General features: G+C 38.0%; 1 protein-coding gene across 1 annotated transcript in view; it reads left to right on the forward strand.

Moving 5' to 3' along the window:
- Positions 1-21,403, forward strand: part of LOC148865508 (Transducin/WD40 repeat-like superfamily protein) — an 87,250-nt gene extending 65,847 nt beyond the window's left edge. Inside the window, exons 15-21 of the mRNA XM_088977535.1 lie at positions 4,682-4,868; positions 5,359-5,609; positions 14,525-14,617; positions 14,875-14,976; positions 15,141-15,498; positions 20,399-20,536; positions 20,625-21,403. Of these exons, the coding sequence (XP_088833661.1) occupies positions 4,682-4,868; positions 5,359-5,609; positions 14,525-14,617; positions 14,875-14,976; positions 15,141-15,498; positions 20,399-20,536; positions 20,625-21,179 (1,684 nt within the window). The 3' untranslated portion in view covers positions 21,180-21,403. The remainder of the gene's footprint in view (positions 1-4,681; positions 4,869-5,358; positions 5,610-14,524; positions 14,618-14,874; positions 14,977-15,140; positions 15,499-20,398; positions 20,537-20,624) is intronic.
- Positions 21,404-23,086: the final 1,683 nt, after the last annotated feature.

Here is a 23,086-nt window from a genome sequence, read left to right on the forward strand (position 1 = left end):
AAATATGGGAATTAAACCCAAAGGGGTTACAGGAGCTCACAGTGGCACAGGAAAGAAGGAGGTGGTGTGTGAATATTGTAAGAAGCTGAAACATACAAAGGACAAGTGTTGGAAATTGCATCCCAATCTTTTTCCTATCAGATTCCAGAAGAAGAATGATAGTAGAAAGACAGGAAGTGCACATGCAGCCACAAGTACATATACAAATGTTGAGTCTACTAGTGCACAGTTGGCAGCCATGAAAGCTGAATATGCGAAGTTTGGAAAGATGATCAGCCAGCTTGAAGGTGTAACTTCATCATCCAACCCTTCTAGAAGTCCAACCACCACCGCATTTGCTCACTCAGGTATAAGGGCTTCTGCTAACCATGCATCCACCTTAGGTAATATCAAAACCCCATGGATCATAGACTCAGGTGCTTCTGATCACATGACCAACCTTTCCACTTTGTTTGTTTCATATGATTTACTTCATGGTCGTGACAAAATCACCTTAGTTGATGGTTCTCTTGCCCCTATTTCTGGCAAGGGAACTGTCAAGGCTACAGACTCCTTACTCTTATCTTCCACTCTTCATGTACCTAAATTAAATACCAACTTATTATCTGTAAGTAGCTTGACCAAGTCATTTAATTGTTGTGTAACATTTTTCCCTTCTCACTGTGTGTTTTAGGACCTGAAGTCTTAGAATTGATTGGGAGTGGCCATGAAGCAAATGGAATATACTTGCTCGACACCCCTGGCCAATGCTTTGATCATCCCAAGAATGTTGCTTTTGGTTCTACTTTTCCAGAGTCTGCCAACCAAATTATGTTGAGTCATTGTCGGTTGGATCATTTACCTTTTTCTGCTTTAAGTCATTTGTTTCCCAAACTGTTTAAGGGAGTTAGTGTGTCCAGTCTCAATTGTGAGTCCTGTTAGTTGTCAAAGCATTGTAGAAAAAATTATCCTGTGAGCAATAAAAGATCCTCTTTTCCATTTCATATTGTGCACTCTGATGTGTGGGGGTCTTACCACTTATCCTCTATGGGGGTTACAGATATTTTATCCTGTTTATTGATGACTTTTCTAGTTTCACGTGGATATATTTAATGAAAACCTGGGATGAAGTCCCAAGACTTGTGAGGCAATTTCATGAGCTTATTTTAACTCAATTTGATACCAGAATTAAGGTTTTCAGATCTGACAATGCAAAAGAGTATTTTGAGAAGAGTTTATCCTTGTATCTCTCTGATATGGGGGTTATTCATCAAAGCTCTTGTGTTAGAACCCCTGAACAAAATGGAGTTGCTGAGAGGAAAAATAGACATATTGTTGAAGTTGCAAGGAGCCTTTTGTTTGCCTCACATGTTCCCACAAGATTATGGGTGATGCTGTACTTACTGCTACCTATCTCATAAACCGTATGCCATCTAGGGTTTTAGGGTTTAAATCCCCCTTCTGTCTTCTTCATCCAGACAAGGATCTCTTCCCAATTCCTCTTTGTGTGTTTGGCTGTACCTGCTATGTTCACATTCCAAGTGTGTAGAGACATAAGTTTGAACCGAAAGCCCACAAATGTATCTTCCTTGGTTACTCCCCCAGACAAAAGGGTTATTGTTGTTTTGATCCAAAGACTGGCACCCGACATGTTTCTATGGATGTTACCTTTGATGAACTTTCTCCTTTTTATGGTTCATCTCGGGAAGAACAATGTCCATAGGGGGAGAGTCTGTCACAAGTTTTTGCTCTTCCTCTTCCTGTCCCAGTTGATCCTCTTGACAAACCTGTATCCTCACCAAATGAATCAATGGATGATCAATCACTTCATACCTCTTGTCCTAGTGCCCCTATTTCTTTACCTCCTCGTCCTACCCATAATCCCAAAGTGTATCAAAGGCAGAGATCCAGGAATGAGCAAGTAGTTTCCCTTACAACAGATGAGGCTCATACATTCCCAATCACAGATGAGATAACAGGTACTGCTTCAGCTCCTTTGGAATCATCCTTCCCAGATCTTGATGTCCCCATTGCTGTTAGGAAAGGGAAGCGGAAGCGTACTGCACACTGCATTTCCAAACACCTTTCTTATGACTTGCTTTCTCCTTCATACTTTGCCTACCTCTCTTCTGTTGCTTCTAACCCCATTCCTAGGTCTATCTCAGAAGCTCTTGGGATTCTAGAATGAAGAGATACCATGAAGACTGAAATGGATGCTCTACATGCAAATGATACTTGGGAGGTGGTGGATTTGCCTGAAGGGAAGGATCCAGTTGGGTGCAAGTGGGTCTTTACCATTAAATACAGGGCTGATGGAACTATTGAGAGGTACAAGGCCAGACTTGTTGCAAAAGGCTACACACAGACATATGGGATTGACTATGTGGAGACTTTTGCCCTTGTTTCCAAGATGACATTTATGAAGGTTCTTTTATCTCTGGCAGTTAACTTTGATTGGCCTCTCTATTAGTTAGATGTAAAGAATGCATTTCTGAATGGGGACTTACATGAGGAGGTCTACATGTTTCTTCTTCTAGGAATGTATGGGAAAGATATGCAAGGAAAGGTATGTAAATTGAAGAAATCACTTTATGGTCTCAAACAATCTCCTAGAGCCTGGTTTGAGAGATTTAGAGCTGCACTTGTTAAATTCCGCTATGTTCAGACACAGTAAGATCATACTCTGTTTGTAAAGAAAAGTGGATCTCTGGCAGTGTATCTCATTGTGTATGTTGATGACATTATAGTGACTGGTGATGATGCCTCAGGCATTCTGGCTCTTAAGTCTTTCCTCCATATAGAATTTGAGATTAAGGATCTGGGGGAGTTGAGATACTTCCTTGGCATAGAAGTTGCCAGATCCAAGGATGGGATTCTTATTTCTCAAAGGAAATATGCTCTTGATTTGTTGTTTGAAACTGGAAAACTGGGTGCAAGACCAGCTGCAACTCCCATTGATATGAGTTATAAACTTTCAGCTACGGATGGAACTTTGTTGGAAGACAAAGGGGTCTTTCAGAGATTTCTTGGGAAGCTTCTGTATCTGTGCATGACTAGGCTAGATATTGCGTATGCTGTTAGTTGCATTAGCTAATTCATGCATGCTCCTAGAGATACTCATATGGCAGCAGCAGAACGGATTTTGTGCTATCTGAAAGGCTCTCCAGGAAAAGGAATTCTATTTACCAAGCATGGTCATCTGAAACTTGAAGCCTATACTGATGCTGATTGGGTTGGAAATATTGATGATAGAAGATCTACTTTAGGGTATTGCAGTCTGGTGGCTGGAAATGTTGTCTCTTGGAAGAGTAAGAAATAATCTGTTGTGGTCCGATCCTCCGCAGAAGCAGAGTATAGAGCCATGGCACATGGAGTCTCGGAATTGTTGTGGCTAAGGTCCTTAATGGAAGAACTTGGGATTGATCATGACAAACCCATGATGTTGTACTGTGATAATCAGGCTGCCATCAACATTGCTCACAACCCGGTACAACATGATCGAACCAAACATATTGAGGTTGATCGACACTTTATTCGAGAAAGAGTCTCCTCCGGTGAAGTGTGCTTTCCATTCATTACTTCTGAAGGACAATTGGCAGATTTTCTCACCAAGGGCATTTCCAAGGCAAGGCTTCAACATGATACTGGCAAGCTGTGCATGATTAACATCTATGCTCAGCTTGGGGGGGAGTGTAGAGGAGATGGGCCGAATGGCCCATAGACTGTCATTTCATGTTATGTTATGTTTCTCTTTGTTATGGGTCTTATTCTGGGCCCATACTCTGTCATGTTTTGTTTTTTGTATTTTTCTGCCCACTCAAGGGTCTCTCTGTAATTTATCAAAGATTAACACCTTAATAAAATGTTTAGAGTGTTAGAGTGAGGTTAAGTTCGAAACTCTCACTCTCTAACACTCATTGCCGCCAGCTCTCTCTCTTCCCTTCCTCTCTTGTTTGTTTAGTTTCTGTTTTGCATCTAATCTCAAACAGTTCCATACATCAAGTGAACTGTTTTCAACTGAATTCTGTTCACATTCTCTTTTCCTTTTAGAAAGCTTATTGAAATTTAATTGTAAAATAGTTCACTTACTAATTTTTGGTTCTTCTTTGTCACTGTCTCTATAGTTATTCTTCTTCTTTTTTTCCTGAGTTATTTGCAATACATAAGTGCTTGACTTGCCTGTTTCTATGTCAGCCCTCGGCTGATGTAATACATGTTAAGAAAGTTGAACAGTTGGGTTGTACAAAAGTTTGAAATGAGAGAAACTTTTTATAAAAAAAAAAGCGATGGGAATTTTGTGTTGGGACAACTAAAAAATATAATTAGGCTAATTGCCTAATTGGGGTTGGAAGACTAGTGTTGGTCTGTACTGCAACAAAGTATTATAGTCTAATGCTCAGCTTATGCAGAAAATAATGTCGGATTTCAAAAAGAGACAAGAAAATTGGTGAAGCTAAGAAAATAATGAAACTGTTCAAATTCAAATTCAAAAAGAGAAAAAAAAAGCCATCTGCGTGAAGCTTTGATCACTCTCTCTCTCTCTCTCTCCCTCTCTCTCTCTCTATATATATATTAACAATCCATTCCTTCAAATGTTTTAAAATCATATGGAAAATTGGTGATCTTTTGCTTTGGTGGGACTCACAGAATCTCAGCTTTATATGTTACTATGTATGTACACTAAAACTGTTGTGAAACTTAGGTGTGTCTTTGTGGATGCTGGAGTTGCACCTATTGATATAGAAACAAAAAAGAGAAAAGAAGAGATGAAAATCAAAGAGGCACAAGCAAGATCTGTTGCTGAGCATGGAGAATTAGCACTCATCACAGTTGATGGTCCACAAGTTGTCACACAAGAAAGGATTTCATTAAGGCCTCCGATGCTGCAGGTAGTATGGTCTGAGGTTCTATTCATTCTAAATTGTTGAAAGTTTTTTTTTCTATCTCATTCTACTTTCCCTTTATTTCCTTTTTTGGATAAATGACAATTTTTGCAAAAGAGAGGGAACTAAAACGTTTGTGGGACTCGGAGAAGCCCCACCTTGTGCTTTGGATTGGTTGTGTTATTCCACTATGCTAGTTCTCTTGAGCATGTGTTCTGCCTTTCCACATTCTTTCAGTGTCACTTAAAATCTTTTTGCAGCAGTGGAGATTTTTGTAATCATAAAATTCATTATAAATTTATAACGAGTACAAAGGACCTGTAGTGTAAAGTAAAATGATTATTTGAAGATGCTTCTTTAGATCTTTATACATTTTCATTCTGATTCAATGCAATCAATTTAACTCATTCCTTTGCATTAGATTTTCTTGGATGATCAGTTTCAAGATATAAAGTAGAGGTTGATTTCAACTAAAGAAAGGTTTTCTCCCTTTCAGGTAGTGCGGTTAGCATCCTTTCAGAATGCTCCTTCTGTGCCACCATTTTTATCATTACCAAAACAATCTAAAGTAGATTCAGAGGATACCATACTGTCAAAAGAGATGGAAGAAAGAAAAACTAATGAGATAGCTGTTGGTGGTGGAGGGGTATCAGTTGCAGTAACACGTTTTCCTGCAGAACAGAAACGGCCAGTAGGACCTCTTGTTGTGGTGGGTGTTAGAGATTCAGTACTTTGGCTCATTGACAGGTACTTTCCAAGTTCCAAAGATATGTAATGCCAAGATTCCTTGCTTGTTAAGGCACAGATTCCTTTTCTTCCAAAATCTATCTACTTATAGTTATCTTGTGGTTTAGCAATTCAGTGAACACTTATGTGTCTCTACTAGTATTATAAGCATGTAGTGTACTGGAAAATGTTTTTTTTTTTCTCCCCAAAACAAAAGCTTTTAGGTTCTCTGTCTTCTGGTTAAGTTGCTTTTGTTGACCATGTTAAATATGTATTCTTATCTCTTGCAACTTCCAGGAGGTAATGGTCAACATACTTGGAGGAGGGGGGGGGGGGGGGAGGATTTACCAAAGAGGTAAATCATCATCATCTAAACCTTGTCCCAACTATATGGGGTTTGCTACATGAATCCTGTTTTGCCAATCCATTCTGTTCAATGTCATATCAATTGTCAAATTATGGGCGCTTAAATTATTTCTCACTACTTCCATCCAAGTCCTTTTCATCCTGCCCTGGCTCTTCTAGCTAAGGAACTTGTAAAAGATTAGTGCCTCCAATGGGTGCTGTAGATGGTCTTCTATGCACGTGACTAAACCACCTCAGTCTACTTTTATTTTAACACCACCAATTGGAGCTACTCCTAAATTCCTTCCTATGACTTCATTTTTAACCCTACTGTTTCTAGTTTTACCAATCATCCGTCTAAGCATATGCAATTTTGTCATACTCATTTTTTGGACATGCTGTTTCTTAATTTCCCAACACTGCTTCTGGCCTTTCAAGTGTTTTATAGAACTTTCCTTTTAGCCAGAGGGTTATTTGTCATGCAAAATTTCAGATGCACCCCTCCATTTTTCCCATCCTGCTCTATGGTAACATCTTCAATCTCCCCTTTGTTATGAATTTTATAACCTAGAGACACATTGAGTTTTCTCTTGGTCTCCAATCCTAAGAGGTAAAGAAGCAAAGTTTAATACAAATGATTACTCCACATTGGCAGAGGATCAGAAAAGTTGCAAAGACCCTATGGTGCTAACAGTGCATGGTAGTACAAGCAGTACAATGATCAACTATTCCAAAAATATACTTTCCCTTGTAACATGATGTTTTATGTTCCATGGGCCATATTCAGCAGATGACTTAGTAGAAGCCTCCTCTACATTGACCCTGAATATCTAAGCTTTAATGGACATATTCTCCAATTTAGAAAGACGGACCATGATGTTGCTTCCATAAGGATCATAACTTCTAAACACAGTCTTCCTGCTGGACAAGAGTTATCTCCCTGCATTTTATTGCCCGCTGTCTATGCATCAACGAGTTCACTGTGATCTGCCATACTCTACACAGTGTCAATAAGGTCTACAAGGATAGAGTAATGTGTTGGAAATTACTGTAGAAAATCATGGAATTCTGCTCCTTACATGCCAACACCTTTGCGTGATGTGTTGATCTCCTTTTAAGAGGCAAGGAAGCGAGAAGAAAATCCTTATATAGTCCAAAGATGTCATTTGGAAGTTGCCACCAGGACCCAAAGAAGGGTACAATATTTCCATTGGTCTTCTTAAACTCTGAATCTCTCACTGATGCAGGCACAAAAGCGGAGAAAGAATCCTTGGAAAAAGGAAACTAAGATTCTTCATATTCCTGAAACAATGGAAAATTTGTACTTCTGGGGTCATTTGAAATTTGGTTTTTTATTTTTTGAAAGAATTACATGTCAATATTTTGGTATTTTAGTTTGTTAGTGTCATAGGAATTACATGTCAATATTTAGAAACTTTTCTTTTTTAGTAAAAGTCTATGTTATTATTTATGGTAACTTTAAGATTAACCAATTATAGTAATTCCTACAAATATGTAAAATGTGTTTTACTATTTTAGTAACTTCTGGGGTCTTAAGTTAGTTGTAGTAGGATCAGAAACTGTGATCAGAATTATTTTAGGTAGGGGTGCAACTTGAGTAGGGTTAAGTTTGGAATTTTTAAATTTTCAATGAGCCCGAGCCCAAGCCAGATGTAACTAAATTCTTTTAATTGAGCTACCTAAATTGCACTCCTTATTTTAGGAGCTAAAGTCTTTATTTAAGTGTCCTTATGGATTACTTATTGGGTTGCCTCAGTTTTAAAGTAGTTATAATTTGTTTTGTACTAGTTCCCTAGTTGAAATTAGAGTCAATAAAGGGAGTTTTGAGGCCTCATGCTTAGTCTATAAGCAGTCATTGTAATTGGAATTTTAGAATTGATTTAATGGAATAATAGTTTATATTTGATGTTACCTGCATGTAATACTGTGATATTTTTCTCTTCTAAAAGTATGTTGCCCCTTAGATATAAAAAAAAAGTATGTTGCCTCTTTTCTATTCAAATTTGAATCTCCCCACTCACCAATAATCTAGATCTTTAATTCTCCTTTTTGATACCACATCTACCCCAGTAGGACTCTCCTTCCCATCCTACATCACTCCCATTCCCAATCTAAAAATTACAACCAAACTTATATCCATGATCCCTTTTAGCAGGCCAACCTCATATGGTATTTTAAATTGACAAGAATCAAATCCCATATTACATGTTCCATATTTTTCAGCCGAAACTTCCTCCACATTGACTCTTGTTCCAATGCAAGTCTCAATAGCCATTTTCCTAGTAAAGTATGGTTCAATTGCATTATGTTTGAGAACTCAAAGCTTTTGCCCTTTTTTACATGGCAGTTGCCATTTTCCATGTGAAGTTTCTTTTCTCTCCACGTACTCTGCAGAAAAGGTCACTCTAAGGTTCCAAGTCCAAGGAGCAATTTGCATTGGGGAAGAGCTCCTCCAGTGTAATATCAGGATTCCTTGTGATGCTTGTTTTATAGGTACCTAATTAAGGTTATGTATGGCATCCCAGCTACTCTGTAGGGTTAATGAAAGAAAAAAGGCTCCAAATCTTAGGGTGATAGTATCTGTTACTATCAGGACATATCAACCATATAAAAACATCCTGAAGATAACGAATATGAAAGGGAAAGCAAAAGAATAAAAGAAAAAGAAGAAAATGAATGGGAAGAGAAGAGGAGAGAAATCTGTAATCTAACTTAAAGTTCAACAAATCTGTAATCTAAGAACTATTATAAAACAAAGTGAAGAGACCATAATACCCCTAGTAAGTCAACTACTCTTAACACTCCCCATCAAGCTGGAACATGACTATCATACATACCCAGCTTCTTACAAAGATGTACCACTCTTAACTCGTTCAAGTTCTTAGTAAACAGTTCTGCCTGTTGACCATCTGACTGCACAAAACTGTAGAAATAGTATTTTCCAACGGCTTCTCTCGAACAAAATGATCAAGTTCTATATGTTTCAACCTCTCATGAAAACTGGGTTGGAAGCAATGTGAACAGCTGAGTATCACAATATAACTTTTGTGCCATTGCCCTATACTCTGCTTCTACACTACTTGCCACCACCCTTTGCTTCTTACTTTTCTAAGTCATTAAATTGCCACCAAAAAATGTACAGTATTTAGTAGTGGACCTTATATTACCTATAGAACTAGCCCAATTCACATCAATATAGCCTTCAATCTCCAAATGACCATTCAGCTTATATAACAGACCACAATCAGGTGCTCCTTTTAGACTTCTAACTATTCCAATTATAGCTTCCCAATGAAGAATCTGAGGACTCTACATAAACTGAATTATTACACTTACAACAAATGAAATATCAGGTTTTGTGATAGATATTAGGATCTATGAAGTTTCAACAAGCAGAACACCCAATTTCTTAGTTGCTTCAAGAATATCTAGCACATACTTCCTCTAACATAGGTTGATTCCACGATGTGACCATACCACTTTCCCAAGAAATAGCAAGTGTGCCTAGGTCTTGGTTCGCAATGCTGCTATAAATTTTTTAAGTCTTTCTATTTCCATAGAGCAAGTTCCAATAATCACAATTGTAGGTACATAGTGGTCGCTCAAACCATTAGAGCACAGAAGGTGTCATATTAATACCACATGGATGCCTGCGATGAATCCATAACCCATCGCACGTTTGCGATGAGTTCATAACCCATCGCACGTTTGCGATGAGTTCATAACCCATCGCACATCTGCAATGAACTCATACCCGAAACAGGTTGCGATGAGCTTTGGCCTATGCGGATCTGCGATGAATCTTAGACACGCGAACTTGCGATGAGCTTTAGACACACGCAGATCCGTGATGAACTTTTAGCAAGTGTGGAATTACTGTAGATAGGGAATAAATATCAGAAACACGTGCGCCTTTAAATTATGTGCATGACGAGATGCCCCGTGGGCCTAGTAGAGGCGAGCAATGTAAATAATGACGTCACCCATGCCATGTCGGTTTTAAGAGTCACAAAAGGAAGAAGCATACGTGGATTATGAGAATCCTTAAGAGAAAGGAAACCCTGTCTTTGAGGGATCTCGTCAGACACATGGCAAAACCCCAATGATGCCCCATTAGTAGTCAACATAAAGAGAAGATCACCTTTCCTAATAGGAAAGATCTCCTTTAGATCCCTCTCCTTATAACCCTGGGGTCCTCTCTATATAAAGGGGAATAACTCTCCCCAGGGGGGACAAACAATACAATATAACTTTGACCTAGGGTTTCTCACAAGGAGATTCTCCCTTCTCCCCTCTCTTCTTCTCTCTTCCCTGCGACCTCTTTCCCATTGCCTTCTCCGGACCTTCGGAGACTTGACCAACCTCCATAGCCTTACCATGGCACAAACAACGATATCATTAGTATTAATTACCAATATCATCTTACCAGCCATTGTATCACAACTAAACACAGAATGATCAACTTTTCAATGCTTTAGTCTGAACTATTTCACAACTTAACTAAACCTACGAAGCTAGGCCCTAAGGGATTGCTTCCGCCTATAAATCGCCTTCCTCAACTTACACACCTTATAACTCCTCCCCCTGAGCAACATACTCAAGAAGTTGCTCCATATGTACTTCTTCCTACAAGTTGCCAAGAAAAAAAAGGCATTTTAACATCTAGTTGGAACTAGTGTTTTAAAAGGTGTGAGAGGCGTATGCCTGGAAGCGCACCTCCAGGCGAAGCTCTCCCAAAACGCTTTGAGGCATATGCCAGAGGCACTGACAGCTCTGAGGTGAGGCATACGCCTCATGTGCCTCATGCACATCTTATATAAAAAGACAAAATAAAAAGGAAAGGAAAGGAAAAGAAAAGAAATGGAAGGGAAAGGAAAAGAAAGAGAAGAAAAAAAGAGAAAAAGGAAAGAAAAGAAAAGGAATGGGAAGGGAAGAAAAGACAAGGAGAAAGAAAGTGGTTTACCCCCCTTTCAACTAATGTTATGTGTCTTTGTTCTTCTTAATATAAAGGATTTTTAGTAAAAATAAAGAAAAAATGACATCCCCCCTTCCTCTTCATCCTCCTCCCCTTCCTCCTAACCTCCATCCTCTTAAGGAGGCTTACACTTCCTTGTGTTCGGGAGGTTTATGCCTCTTGCATTCTGAACTACGCCTCACACCTCTAGGTAGTGGAACACCTCGCGTCTCACCTCCGCGTTTTAAAACATTGTCTGGAACAATGGCCAGTGGTGCACTGGTGCAATCTTAGCCACTTGGAAATGTCTCTGAATAGTCTGCACCATAGGTTTGGGTGTAGCCTTTACAACAAGTCACTTTTAGCTAGTCTACATTGCTATCTGGTAAGTAGTTCACAGTATAAACAAAACAACAACCAACAGCATTTTTTTTCCAAGAGGAAGAAAAGTTATACTTCACAGTATAATCCATAGTTTGTTTCCAACCAATAAGTCGAATAGCTTCTTGAATAGAATTAGGAAAAGAAAATGAGGAAAGCAAAGAAATGAATTGTTGATAAGTAGGTGGCAAATGGTTATAACAAAGGATAATGTACAAGGGATCAGTGGTACAAGAATATTTACCTTTTTTTGAGGGCAATGGGTAAATCAAACTATAAGGAGTTAATTTAGGAACTAATGGATGTAGAGCTAATTTAGGACTTAATGCATGACTCTCAACTCTGAAACACACTCCAAGGAGGAGATGGCTCAGAGTAGGCACCGAAGACTTCAGTTTCTGTAGCGTGGGATGACCAAGATGGTAATGCCACTGGAATGGAGTAAGAGATGACTAGAATTAGGGGTGCAATATGGGTGAGTTGGGTTGGATTGAAGATCAACCCAGGCCCAAACCTAAAGGTTCAAACCTCAATCTTAGGCTTGACCTTGCCAAACATAAGGTTAAGCACTTAAGCTTGAGTTATAAACCTAGGCCCAACCCGAACTTAACCCAACACAAATCAGGCTGAGCTTAATCAAGCTTGGTCAGGTTTGTAAGAACTTATGAATATATTTTTGTATAACCATCTTTTATTGGGATTTGTGGCCCAATTTAGGAGTAAAATTGATTGAAAACATGTACAAGTTTCATTTATAAATGTGTATACACCTATGTACAATGTACATGGGTATATATAATTAGAAAAGAAAAAAGCATTTCTATATAAATACACCAATACTGGTGAGAAGGGAGATTAAGCATTTCTCTGTATGCATGTCAGTAAGTATTTGTTAAGGTGGGCTTGGGTTAGTTTGGGACTAGGTTAGATTGATCCGGGCTCGTGCTACCCAAGGCCTCAATCCAAGCCTAACTTAAGTTTAGGTGAAGCCCAAGTTTTTTCTAGCTTACGCCCAGCCCACAACCCGAAAACTCAAGCCCAACCCATGCAAACACGAGTTGGGTCAGGCTCAGGTTGGGCCTACCCAAGTTTGAAAAACATAATATGAAAAAAGGAATGTAACAGAATGATTAAGAGATTTAGAAAATTTACTACCGGACATTAAATTTAACAGAAACTTAGGAACATAAAGAACAGAAGAGAAAGGCAATGGTAATGGTAAGTGAAGAGGAACATCACCAAAACTGATTGTAAGAGCATAGATATGCATAAGGCCATAAACCCAGTCCAACCAACCCCAAGCCAAAGTAGAACCAGCTCAGTCAAACTCAGGTCATGAAACAACAATTCAAGACAAGTCACCAGTATAGCATGCCGGCTAGTGGTTGATAGTCTTGGTTACTTTCCTCTCTCGCTCCACCAACTCACTTCATCACTAGAAAAATCATTTGGACTATGTTAGGCCTGATCCCTCTTAGGAGGGTATGTAGTGTAGCCCCTCTCAAGGTCTAGCCATTCCCTTCTTCCCCCTACTGACTCCTCTCTCTCCACCAGCTTTCCACCATTCCTCAAACATTCGGAATTCAGACCAATTCCGTCACCTACACCAAGAAAAGGAGTAATAGTACCATTAGCAAGGGTAACAGACTGAGAGGGAGAAGAATGAAACAAGGAAGTAAACACATGTATGACCCAATCATATGATCAAATGCTCCAGAATCAATGACCTAGGTTGGTGAATGAGATGACAGGGAATCTACACAAGCCATACCCAAAGTAGCAAGTGTGGTGGTAGTATGATTTTGGTTAGAAAACTAGAGGAATTTGTCATCTTCACATGAGATACCATCTCCTTCCAAGTAGCACTTGCTGATGTCACTAAATCCATCTATGGATTAGAACTATCCCCATGATCATCACTTGCTACTGCATGATCTTCCCAGCTAGGAAGTGGGTGAAGGTCATAATAGTAGTTAATTTATGACTATCCTTCCTACAATAAGTACACTTTTTTATTCCATAGCCACCTTTTCCATTACCTCCTGTTTGTTCACGTCCACCACCACGTCCATCGAGTCCTCTTTGATTATTCAGGCCAGTCCTGCCATCACTTGTATTCCCACGTCCAACTCCTCTAGTACCACCATGACCCCCCCTTCTCACCACTACTAATGCTAATCTTTCATGTCCAGTAATTGTCTCTGTAGGACCAAGAGACACCTTACAATCCGAGCAAAGACCTCCTCTAATGAGAGAAGTTTGGCACTACCCAATATCTGAGCATGAACAGGCTCAAACTCTGGCCTAAGCCCTGAAAGAAAATGTGCTATGTCAAACTGCCCCATCTACTGCTACTAAATTTTGATATCTGAACTAAGAGGTTGATAGGTATCAAGTTCATTGCTACTAGTTGTCGGTTTTGCATTCAAGTATTTTAACTTATTTTGCCTTAAGAAAGATCACCACTGATTTAGCACATGGTATATAATTATCACCATTCGGCTTAATAGATGTCATTTCTAATCCAAAGATTTCAAATTGAACCCTTTCTGTATGAAAAAGCACCATGTTTACGATCAAACATGAAAGAATCCACTGTAAATACTCCTTTGAATCCTAGTACATAAACTTCAGTATTTCACTGATCAAAAAATAAATACTTGAGTATTTTAAATAAGAAGAAATTAATACTTACAGCTTTGATTTGATTAAGTGAAGGGTTGAGTATAATCAAGTTTAGGCATCTTTCTATAATGAATGCAAATTGTGCCATTTGCAGTGGTCACTTTGAAATTCTAAATGGAATCATTAGTTCGAATGTTTGAATATCTTTTACATGACCAGTTTCTTTGATCATCCCATTCTGTCCTGATTATGTCGAATGGAGTTCCCTCAATTTCAATACTGCTTACGACTTTCATTCCATCATCCTAAGTTGTTAAAGGAATAATCTGTTACAACTTGCAACATCTAAGACTCTAATGCTGAAAAAACAAGCTGCAAGTTATGTGGTGCTTGTTTTTTTTTTTCCCAATTGAAAACCGACTTATTTGGATCTGTATTAAAGAACCCTTGCAGTTCTTTTTTTCCCCTTTTCTGTTTAGATTTATTGATAAATTCTCTCTGATCTTGTTATCAAACACCAAAAAGCTGTTACAACTATGACAAAGCCTGATTCTCATAGGCTTCTGCATCTTTAGAATAAGTTCATAAATTCTTGGATTTTCTGCTTCAGGTACATGTGTGCCCATGCTTTGTCTCTTAACCATCCCGGTATTCGTTGCCGCTGTCTTGCTGCCTATGGAGATGCAGTTAGTGCAGTGAAATGGTATGCTGCTTCTTGATCAATTTTAATTAATTTTTGGGATTGATTTTGGCATATTCCAATTTTGGTAAAGGGGTAACATCATCGGTAATGAGACATTGGAAATGCAGAAGCACCCTCATGCTTTAACTTCATTAGAATAGATGGTTTCTTTGCCTTTTCACTAGGGATGTGCTGGACTTATCAAAGTGGGCTGTGCCCATATTAGTCCCCTACATTTATTTCTGCATTGTTTTTACTAAATACACTTTATTATGCAGGGCAAGTAGGCTTGGTAGAGAGCACCATGATGATTTAGCACAATTCATGCTTGGGATGGGCTATGCTACAGAAGCACTTCACTTGCCTGGAATATCTAAGAGGTCTATAATCCAAATTGGTGTTCCTCAGTGTGCTTAACGATCCTGAATTCCATGATATAAGAATTTCTTTTCCATGTCATTCAATACTAGGCTGGATCAATCTTAATGTTTGGGTTTCTCATGCTGTATTACTAAATAACCTTTTGTTCATGGAAATTTCTCAGGTTGGAGTTTGATCTTGCCATGCAGAGCAATGATTTGAAAAGAGCTCTTCAGTGCCTCTTGACAATGAGCAATAGCAGAGATATTGGGCAAGAAACAACAGGGCTAGATGTAACTAACATTCTGAGTTTAACAGCTAAACAGGAAAACTTGGTGGATTCTGTCCAGGGAATAGTAAAATTTGCAAAGCAGTTTTTGGATCTTATTGATGCTGCAGATGCTACGGCACAAGCTGACATTGCTCGTGAGGCTCTTAAGAGATTAGCTGCTGCTGGTTCTGTCAAAGGTGCTCTACAAGGTCAGGAGTTAAGGGGACTATCTCTACGACTTGCAAATCATGGAGAGTTGACCCGGTTAACTGTATGTAGCCATTACTTATTCTTCACTTATGTTTCATTCCCTGTTTAGTTATATCGCCTAGCTGCATGAAAGCTTGTTATTTTCTGGCTTTTTAAGTGACTATTTCTTATGCATTTATCCCATGGTAATGTTATTAATGAATATGTGCTCATGCTTGAGTGTGCAAAGGGGGTCTGTTGCAGTGTTTTAAAAGGTGTCCCTCAGGCCTCAGCTCATTCACATGCCTTTTTCAAATATTCCCTTTTTTTGGTAGATTCTTATGTGTTTTACACCTTAATGGTTTGTCAACTTCTATATTACATTTTCTTGCTATTTATACACCAATAATGACCTATTAACTTTTAAAATAAGCAAAAACAAAATCCTTTTAAATAACTGAAGCCTTAGTTTTTGCAAATAGGATCTTGAATACCACAAATTCTACTAAAGCAGCAACAAGAATAATACAAATATTTGGTCACTAGTCCTAAAATAGAATGGACTACAACTAAAGTCACAAAATCAACCCTTTATATCATCATCCAAGCCTTATCTCAACTATATGGGGTTGGCTACATCACCAATCCATTCTGTTTAGTGTCATATCCATTGTTAAATTATTGGCACTTAACTCATTTCTCACTACTACCCATGACTTTTTTGGTCTACCCCTTGACCTTGTAGCCCTAGCCCCTTCAACTTGTAGCAAATCACTTCTTCATATGGGTGTTGTTGATGACCTTCTTTACACATGACCAAATCATCTTAGTCTATTTTCTCTCATTTTATCACCTATTGGAGTTACTCTAAATTCTCACGAATCAATGTTGTCAAAATCTTACAATTTGCGATACGATTCACAAAATCTTGTGATTTTTATTTGAATCCTATGATTTGATTCATAAATCCTACAATTAATACAATTCTTGCAATTCACTGTGATTCGAATCAATTCAATATGAATTAGTTCTCTACTTTGTTTTTTTTTTTTTGTTTATATTTAGCTTCGTCAAGGGAGACTTGCTTTACATTATTTAAGACCATATATTGAGCTTGTAAGGCATTTGTCCATAAATTTAATTTTTTATTTGATCCTTTGTTAGTTTCATCAATTAAAATGATGTCATTAGCAAATGTTCTAATATAACCTATAAAAGTCTGGTTGTTGCACCATCATACATATCCTTAATTAGGTCTGTGTACCTACTTTGAACTCCTTTGTTTTCCAAGACCCATTATGTTATCTCTTTAGGAACTCTATCATATGCTTTCTCTGGGTCAATGAAAACCATTTGGAGATCTCTCTCTGAACTTTTCTATCAATCTTCTCAAAAAAAAAAAAAAAAAATAGTTTCCATGGTTGATTTCCTAGCATAGTAAACCGAAATTGGTTCTCTGATGTACCTATTTCATCCTGTGCTTTGTTCTCATTTCTCAACTATTCTCTTTCAAAGTTTCATAGTGTGGCTCACAAGCTTAATCGCTGGATAGTTATTACAATTTTGTAGATCACCTTTGTTCTTAAATATAGGCACCATTAACACTCTTTCTCCAATCATTAAGCATCTTCTTTTCTTTCATTATCTCATTGAAAAGCTTAGTTATCCATAATAACTTTTGCTTCTCTCATACCTTTCCATAGTTGTCAAGGTGACGCCTAGGCAACAAGGCGCCCTTGGAGTCTCTCGCCTAATCACCAAGCAGTTTTCTATAGCGTATTATAACAAACTTTATATTTTAAACGTCTTCATTCTACCACCAAAGTTTCTTTATCACTTTTCCATTTCCCTTTAGGCTTAGTTTGGTTGTTTGGGAAGAGTGCAAGTACAAATATGTTCAATGCAAACCTTGTATACCATATCTCTAAACATTGTATTTGCACTATACATATTTATATTTGTACTCTTCCCACTTAGCCTTAGATTCTACTAAGAAGACATCATTTGCTACTTTTTATATGCAATTTTCTATTTAAAGTCATATATCATTTGTCTTTCCATCTAAATTCCATTTGTCCTACCATCAACTTCTCTCTAAATTGAGCTTGTTTCTCTCTTTTTATGTTTTCCCACTTAGTTCTTGGACACCTATTTTCTTCAGTGTCTCTCTCCCACGCCCTAATGCACACATCTATTAATACTATTCTTTGTTGTGTGGTTAAGTTCTCCCTTGGAATATTTTTTTTTCTTTTTGATGAATATTTTCCCCTAGAATAATTTTGCAATCCTTACAAAGTATTCGTTTTGTTTTCCTAATAAGGGAAAAATTATTTTTATATTTGAGCCACTTTTAAATATTATCAAGTGTTTGTCCTTCTTATGGAAAATTTTGTCTAAAATTTCCATATCATAAGTTACTACATATTCTAAGATTGTATCTCTTGTTTCATTCCTCTACCCACCCAAATCCTCCATGCACCATATCATATCATGTATTTCTTTCCTCACATGTCTATTTAAGTTTCCTCTTATAAAAATATTCTCTTTATTTGGATTTTCTTGGACTAATCCTTTTTAAGTTTTCCCAAAGTTGTCTTTTAATGTTTTTTTCTAAACCCACTTGAGGTGCATAAGCACTAATTATGTTAAAGATTTCTTCACCTAAAACAAGTCTGATTAAAATCATTCTATCTCCAATTCTTTTAGCATTTACAGTTTCATTTTTTAGATCCTTATCTATTATTATTGCTACTCCATTTCTATTTTTGACGTTTCCCATGTACCATAATTTGTAGCCATCAATTTCTTTAGCTTTTTTACCCTTCATTTAGTTTCTTGTAAGCATGCAATATTAACCTTTCTCCTCTTCATAATGTCTTTCAATTGCAGTCTTTCGTATTAATGTTCCTACAACCCAAATAACTAAACGAAGTTGTGTATCTTGGACTAGCTTCTTTACATGTCCCTATCTAGAAGGATGTGGGAACCTTTGCCTATTTAACATCACAATTAGGTGTTGTTGTGACGGGTCACTTAAGGAACCATCTTAGTAAACCCTTGCCTATGTGACACTACACTTAGGTTTGGGTGAAGTGCATCATTTTCAGAGAATGCCCTAGCATGAGCATGAAAAGGCAAATAATGCCCCATGTTCATGAGAATTTTGCAAAAGTTTTAGTGGCAGCTGCCAACCTAACAATCTCACACTGGCAAAGTTACAAAATCTTCCCCTTTATATATACAACCTAAAAATTTAGGTTGTTTTTTGGTATTTTCCCAAAACTGCCAAATTGACTCAACTGGGCTTGCCTCTAGGGCTTTCACGGATGGGGAGAGCTAATCTCCTAACGCAAGATGTTTAGCGTCACATAGGGGTGGAAACAAATTGAGCTTTCACGGATGGGGAGAGCTAATCTCCTAATGCAAGATGTTTAGCGTCACATAGGGGTGGAAACAAATTGAGCTTTTCATGATCTATTGAGCCTAACAAAGCTCAGCTCATGAGGTTCACAAGCCTAATCGAGCTTATATATATTAATAAGTAATTTTTTATATGTACAATAATAAATGTTATATATAATTTTTTTTACATGTATGATAACAAATAATTTTTATAATCCTTGAATATTTGTATGTAAAATAAAACATTTCTTATATGTATAATATTTATTTTTAGGGATAAGTGGACTGCAATCCACCTCAGAAATCTGAATTGCAGCCCCTTCCTAGACTACTAGTAGCCCCCCCATAAACCGCATCCTGCCCGTGAATTTGGCATCAATCCACGGGCAGGATTCAGTCCACCCCTAGAAATCTTAGCTCCACCCTAGGGGTGGACTGAACTATAAAAACCCCATATTTTTATTGGAAGTTTGGCTCACATTCAAGCTCAATCCGAGCCGAGCTTGAACCGAAATCGAGCTCGAACTCAAGCTTGAGCGCCTCATGGATTTTTGGCGAGCCAAGCTCAAATAGCCAGATATTCGGCTCGGCTTGGCTCAAATCCACCCCTAGCATCACACTAGCTACTTGAAGTAATGCAACTAGGATTGAAAGTTTCACATGCTTGAATTTTTTAGTGCTTGAAACACTTTGGCATCCACATATATGTGCTCTTACTTCTATGTTTTCACTTTGATTATGTTCTATAAATGTTGTGCATACATTTATCATACCTTGAACCAATAGGCTTTTTTATCAGTAGACAATAGACTTTTTACACATTTAATTTCTTTTAAAATTCAGGTTTTCATTTTTTATGTAATAGTGTTTATTTATTTTTAGAAAATTTTCAATAATTTGTGTCTCGCTTCAAAAAGGTGAATCTTCATCTTGCATCTTGTGCCTGAGGCTCTAGAAGGCCCTTGCGCTTTTCTCATGCCTTGTGCTTTTAAAACACTGGTTAGTTGGCCATATCGTGTAGTAAGCTTCCTTAAATTTCTGTGTCAACATGTTTTGAGGGACAAATAGAGATTCTTCTGACCACCCTTGATTAGTGGAATAAATTTCAGGTTGAAAGGCCTTGCCATCTGTCCAAAATAAGCCCTTCTTTATGGTCCTTTTGAAAATAAAAAATTGAAGATAACCAATACAACTTTATCAAAATTCCAATACTATGTCGGAATAGAGCTGATGTGGCTGATCTAGATGGCACTCTGCCTTACAGGCATTCTGAATTGGCAACAAGAATCTGCTACATAGTAGAAATAGGTGGTTTATCTAGTAACAGATTGTTAAAGAATTTTTTGTGGGTTTCAACCTGGGGATCCTCATGACATGGCTAAAATGACTAAAGTTATATCTGTTAACAATAAAATTCTTTTTACCAGAGAGAGAGAGAATTTCTGAAATTTTATCATGAATAAACTTGTCTTCCCAACATTCCAGTCCTAAAATGCTGTCAAACCTGTTGGAATAATTAGTTGTTCTGTTGCTAATTATTAATTTTCTGCTTTGCCTTGTTACTTTTTTATGTCTTTCAGGGGTTGGTGAATAATCTTATCTCAGCTGGACAAGGACGTGAAGCAGCATTTTCAGCTGCAGTTTTGGGAGACAATGCTTTAATGGAGAAGGCATGGCAGGACACTGGAATGCTGGCAGAGGCTGTTCTTCATGCACATGTATAATTAGTGTCATTGTTTATGCAAATTGATTACAATATATGGTTCAGTAATTTTGATTTATCTCTACACTCTTGGATGCTTTCAGGCTCATGGGCGACCAACATTGAAGAACCTGGTCCAGTCCTGGAATAAGATGTTACAGAAAGAGCTTGAGCCTGTCCCATCAACAAAAACTGATGCTACGGCTGCTTTTCTTTCTTCACTGGAGGAACCCAAGCTTACAAGTTTGGCCGAAGCAGGGAAGAAGGCACCAATTGAGATTCTACCTCCAGGGATGTTGTCTCTATCCAATCCCATCAGTCTTCCAAAGAAGCCAGCTCCTGCCACCCAAGGCTCCCAGCAGCAGCCAGGCAAGCCAATGCTACTAGAAGCACCTCCTCTGGCTGCTCCCCCAGTGAGTGCTCCAGTTTCATTGGCAGTAAGTGATCCAGTTGAACCACCGAGTGCTACACCTCCATCTTCATTGAGCGATCCAATTGCCCCACCTGAAAGTACTTCAGAACCAGTTGCAAGTACACCTGCATCAAGTACTACAATAGCAGCAAGCACACCACCCCTAGCATCCAACGGTGCTGAAATGGGTGATACCCAGTGGACGAATGTTCCAACTCCATTGGAAGGGGCTGATCCACTTGCTTGACAAGAGTTTCAAACCCTGCCAATTGAAGCCGGTGCATATGGTAAACACACTAGGCCATTGGAAGTCTCATTCTGATGGCATTAAGTTGTCAATCCCTTTGTACCGCGTCCAGGTTCGGCCTTGCCTCTGTAGCTTCATTGATGAAAGTTACTTTCTTTTTCTTTTCTATTTTCGGGGAGGGGGGGGGGGGTATTGAGGTTCGGTTGTCTGAGTTGTGATTATTTGCTTTGTTACATTTTTGAATTTAACTCCATTAGAGAAAAAAGTTTGTGTAGTATATTCCCCAACCCCTAGAGTAGGCTCCCTTGTCACATGATTTCCAATGGCATCTATAGAGTAGGTCATTTATGGGTTGTATTATATAATGAAAGCAACGAGTTGTGTATCATATATGGTAATGGAAACGTTTTCGGTTCTTTGCACAGGTGCAAATTTTCTTTGGCTAAAAGCTTGTAGCTCTATTTTGGTAGTTTCACTTGTAATTTTTCCTTGAGATTGTTGTGTTAAGACTTGCGAAAGATTTTCTTGCAACTAAATTAAATGGCAAGTTGGCAACAGGTATATAAAACGTTATCCCACCATTCCATTAAATTAGTAAGTAAGGTCGAACAGCCCAGAATCCTCTACAAAGGAGCTTATTCATTTTGTGAGGAAAATCTTTACCTAGTGAGGAATACAGTCGAGTCGATTGAAGAGATGAAATATTCGTCATATGGATGGCCGAAACCTGTAGGTAGGTTGGGCAAAATTTAAAAAAAATTTCTCCCATGTGAGAATCATATTTCCTATTTTAGAAACTACATTTTTAAGGATTAATCTTGAACTCTAAATCAGATCAAATCTGAAACCAAAAGGTAGGAGAGGGAAATACATAATACAGAGTAGTAACTCTCAATAAAGGTATTCACGCCCAAGGAGATCACCAAAGAGTGCTCCCACTGAATATGATGCAGCGTAGGGTGGAATAGAATCAGTAGGATGGTTCTTTAGCAACAACTTGATTCTTCACCAAGAATCTGATAGAGGGCGAGTGAGTATGACTTCAGATCAATTTTTTTTTTCAAAAAATTGATACCAAGAACCTTTCTTGATCGCTCATACAGATGGAGATCGAACTAGCAATGGCAGTAGCAATAGGAGAAGGCAAGAGCAGAAAATGGCGTCAGTCCAGCTATAACAGTCTCTTGTATCAGTAATCTGATTGGGTGAATTGAAGTTCACCCTCCTTTATTTATAACCTTAAAAAGAGGTTCTCATAATCCCATTAGGAATTTTCTAATTCAAATCTTGTATTTGGATTTGGACTCTTTGAGTGGATAGGGATAATTTTTTATCCTATCCGTTGATCTAAATCCTAGAACCACCCCTCTTTAATTAATCATATTAAACTAGTTTGAATTGGGCTTTAGGCCCATTAAGTCCATGTGTTTACTTATTCTCCAAACTGCTGCTCAGTTGGGTATCTTTGTATGGCATGAGACCCAAATATTGATCTACACATCAGTCACATGGGTTCAACCCAATCTCTGTTACAAGGCCTGATCGAATTCATTATAGGAGACAGTGAACCCCTGAGTCCATCACCATGTGCTCTTAATGGGCCCAATATTTATACTAAATAGTCCATGGGTCAAGCCACCTTATAAAAACCCAAGGACTGTGGGTAAATGCAAGATTAGCCCATCAAGTATAACCCTCAATGGTCTTACAGTTAACCTCTCAGCCCATAGTGATCAAACATTGTCCGATAAGAGAAGACCTCTCCCTTAGTTATAAGGAACAATGCTTCACTCTCTACTCACATTGATCCCGAAAATTAAAACCTTTTGCAAATATTTTGAAACCATAATATATGTATATATATATGTATATCTCTATATAAATATATTTTGCAAAACAAATTTCAA

Source organism: Nelumbo lutea, chromosome 3, assembly GCF_056320005.1.
Source record: "Nelumbo lutea isolate HS-2025 chromosome 3, American lotus-T2T, whole genome shotgun sequence".
Taxonomy (NCBI): Eukaryota; Viridiplantae; Streptophyta; class Magnoliopsida; order Proteales; family Nelumbonaceae; genus Nelumbo; species Nelumbo lutea.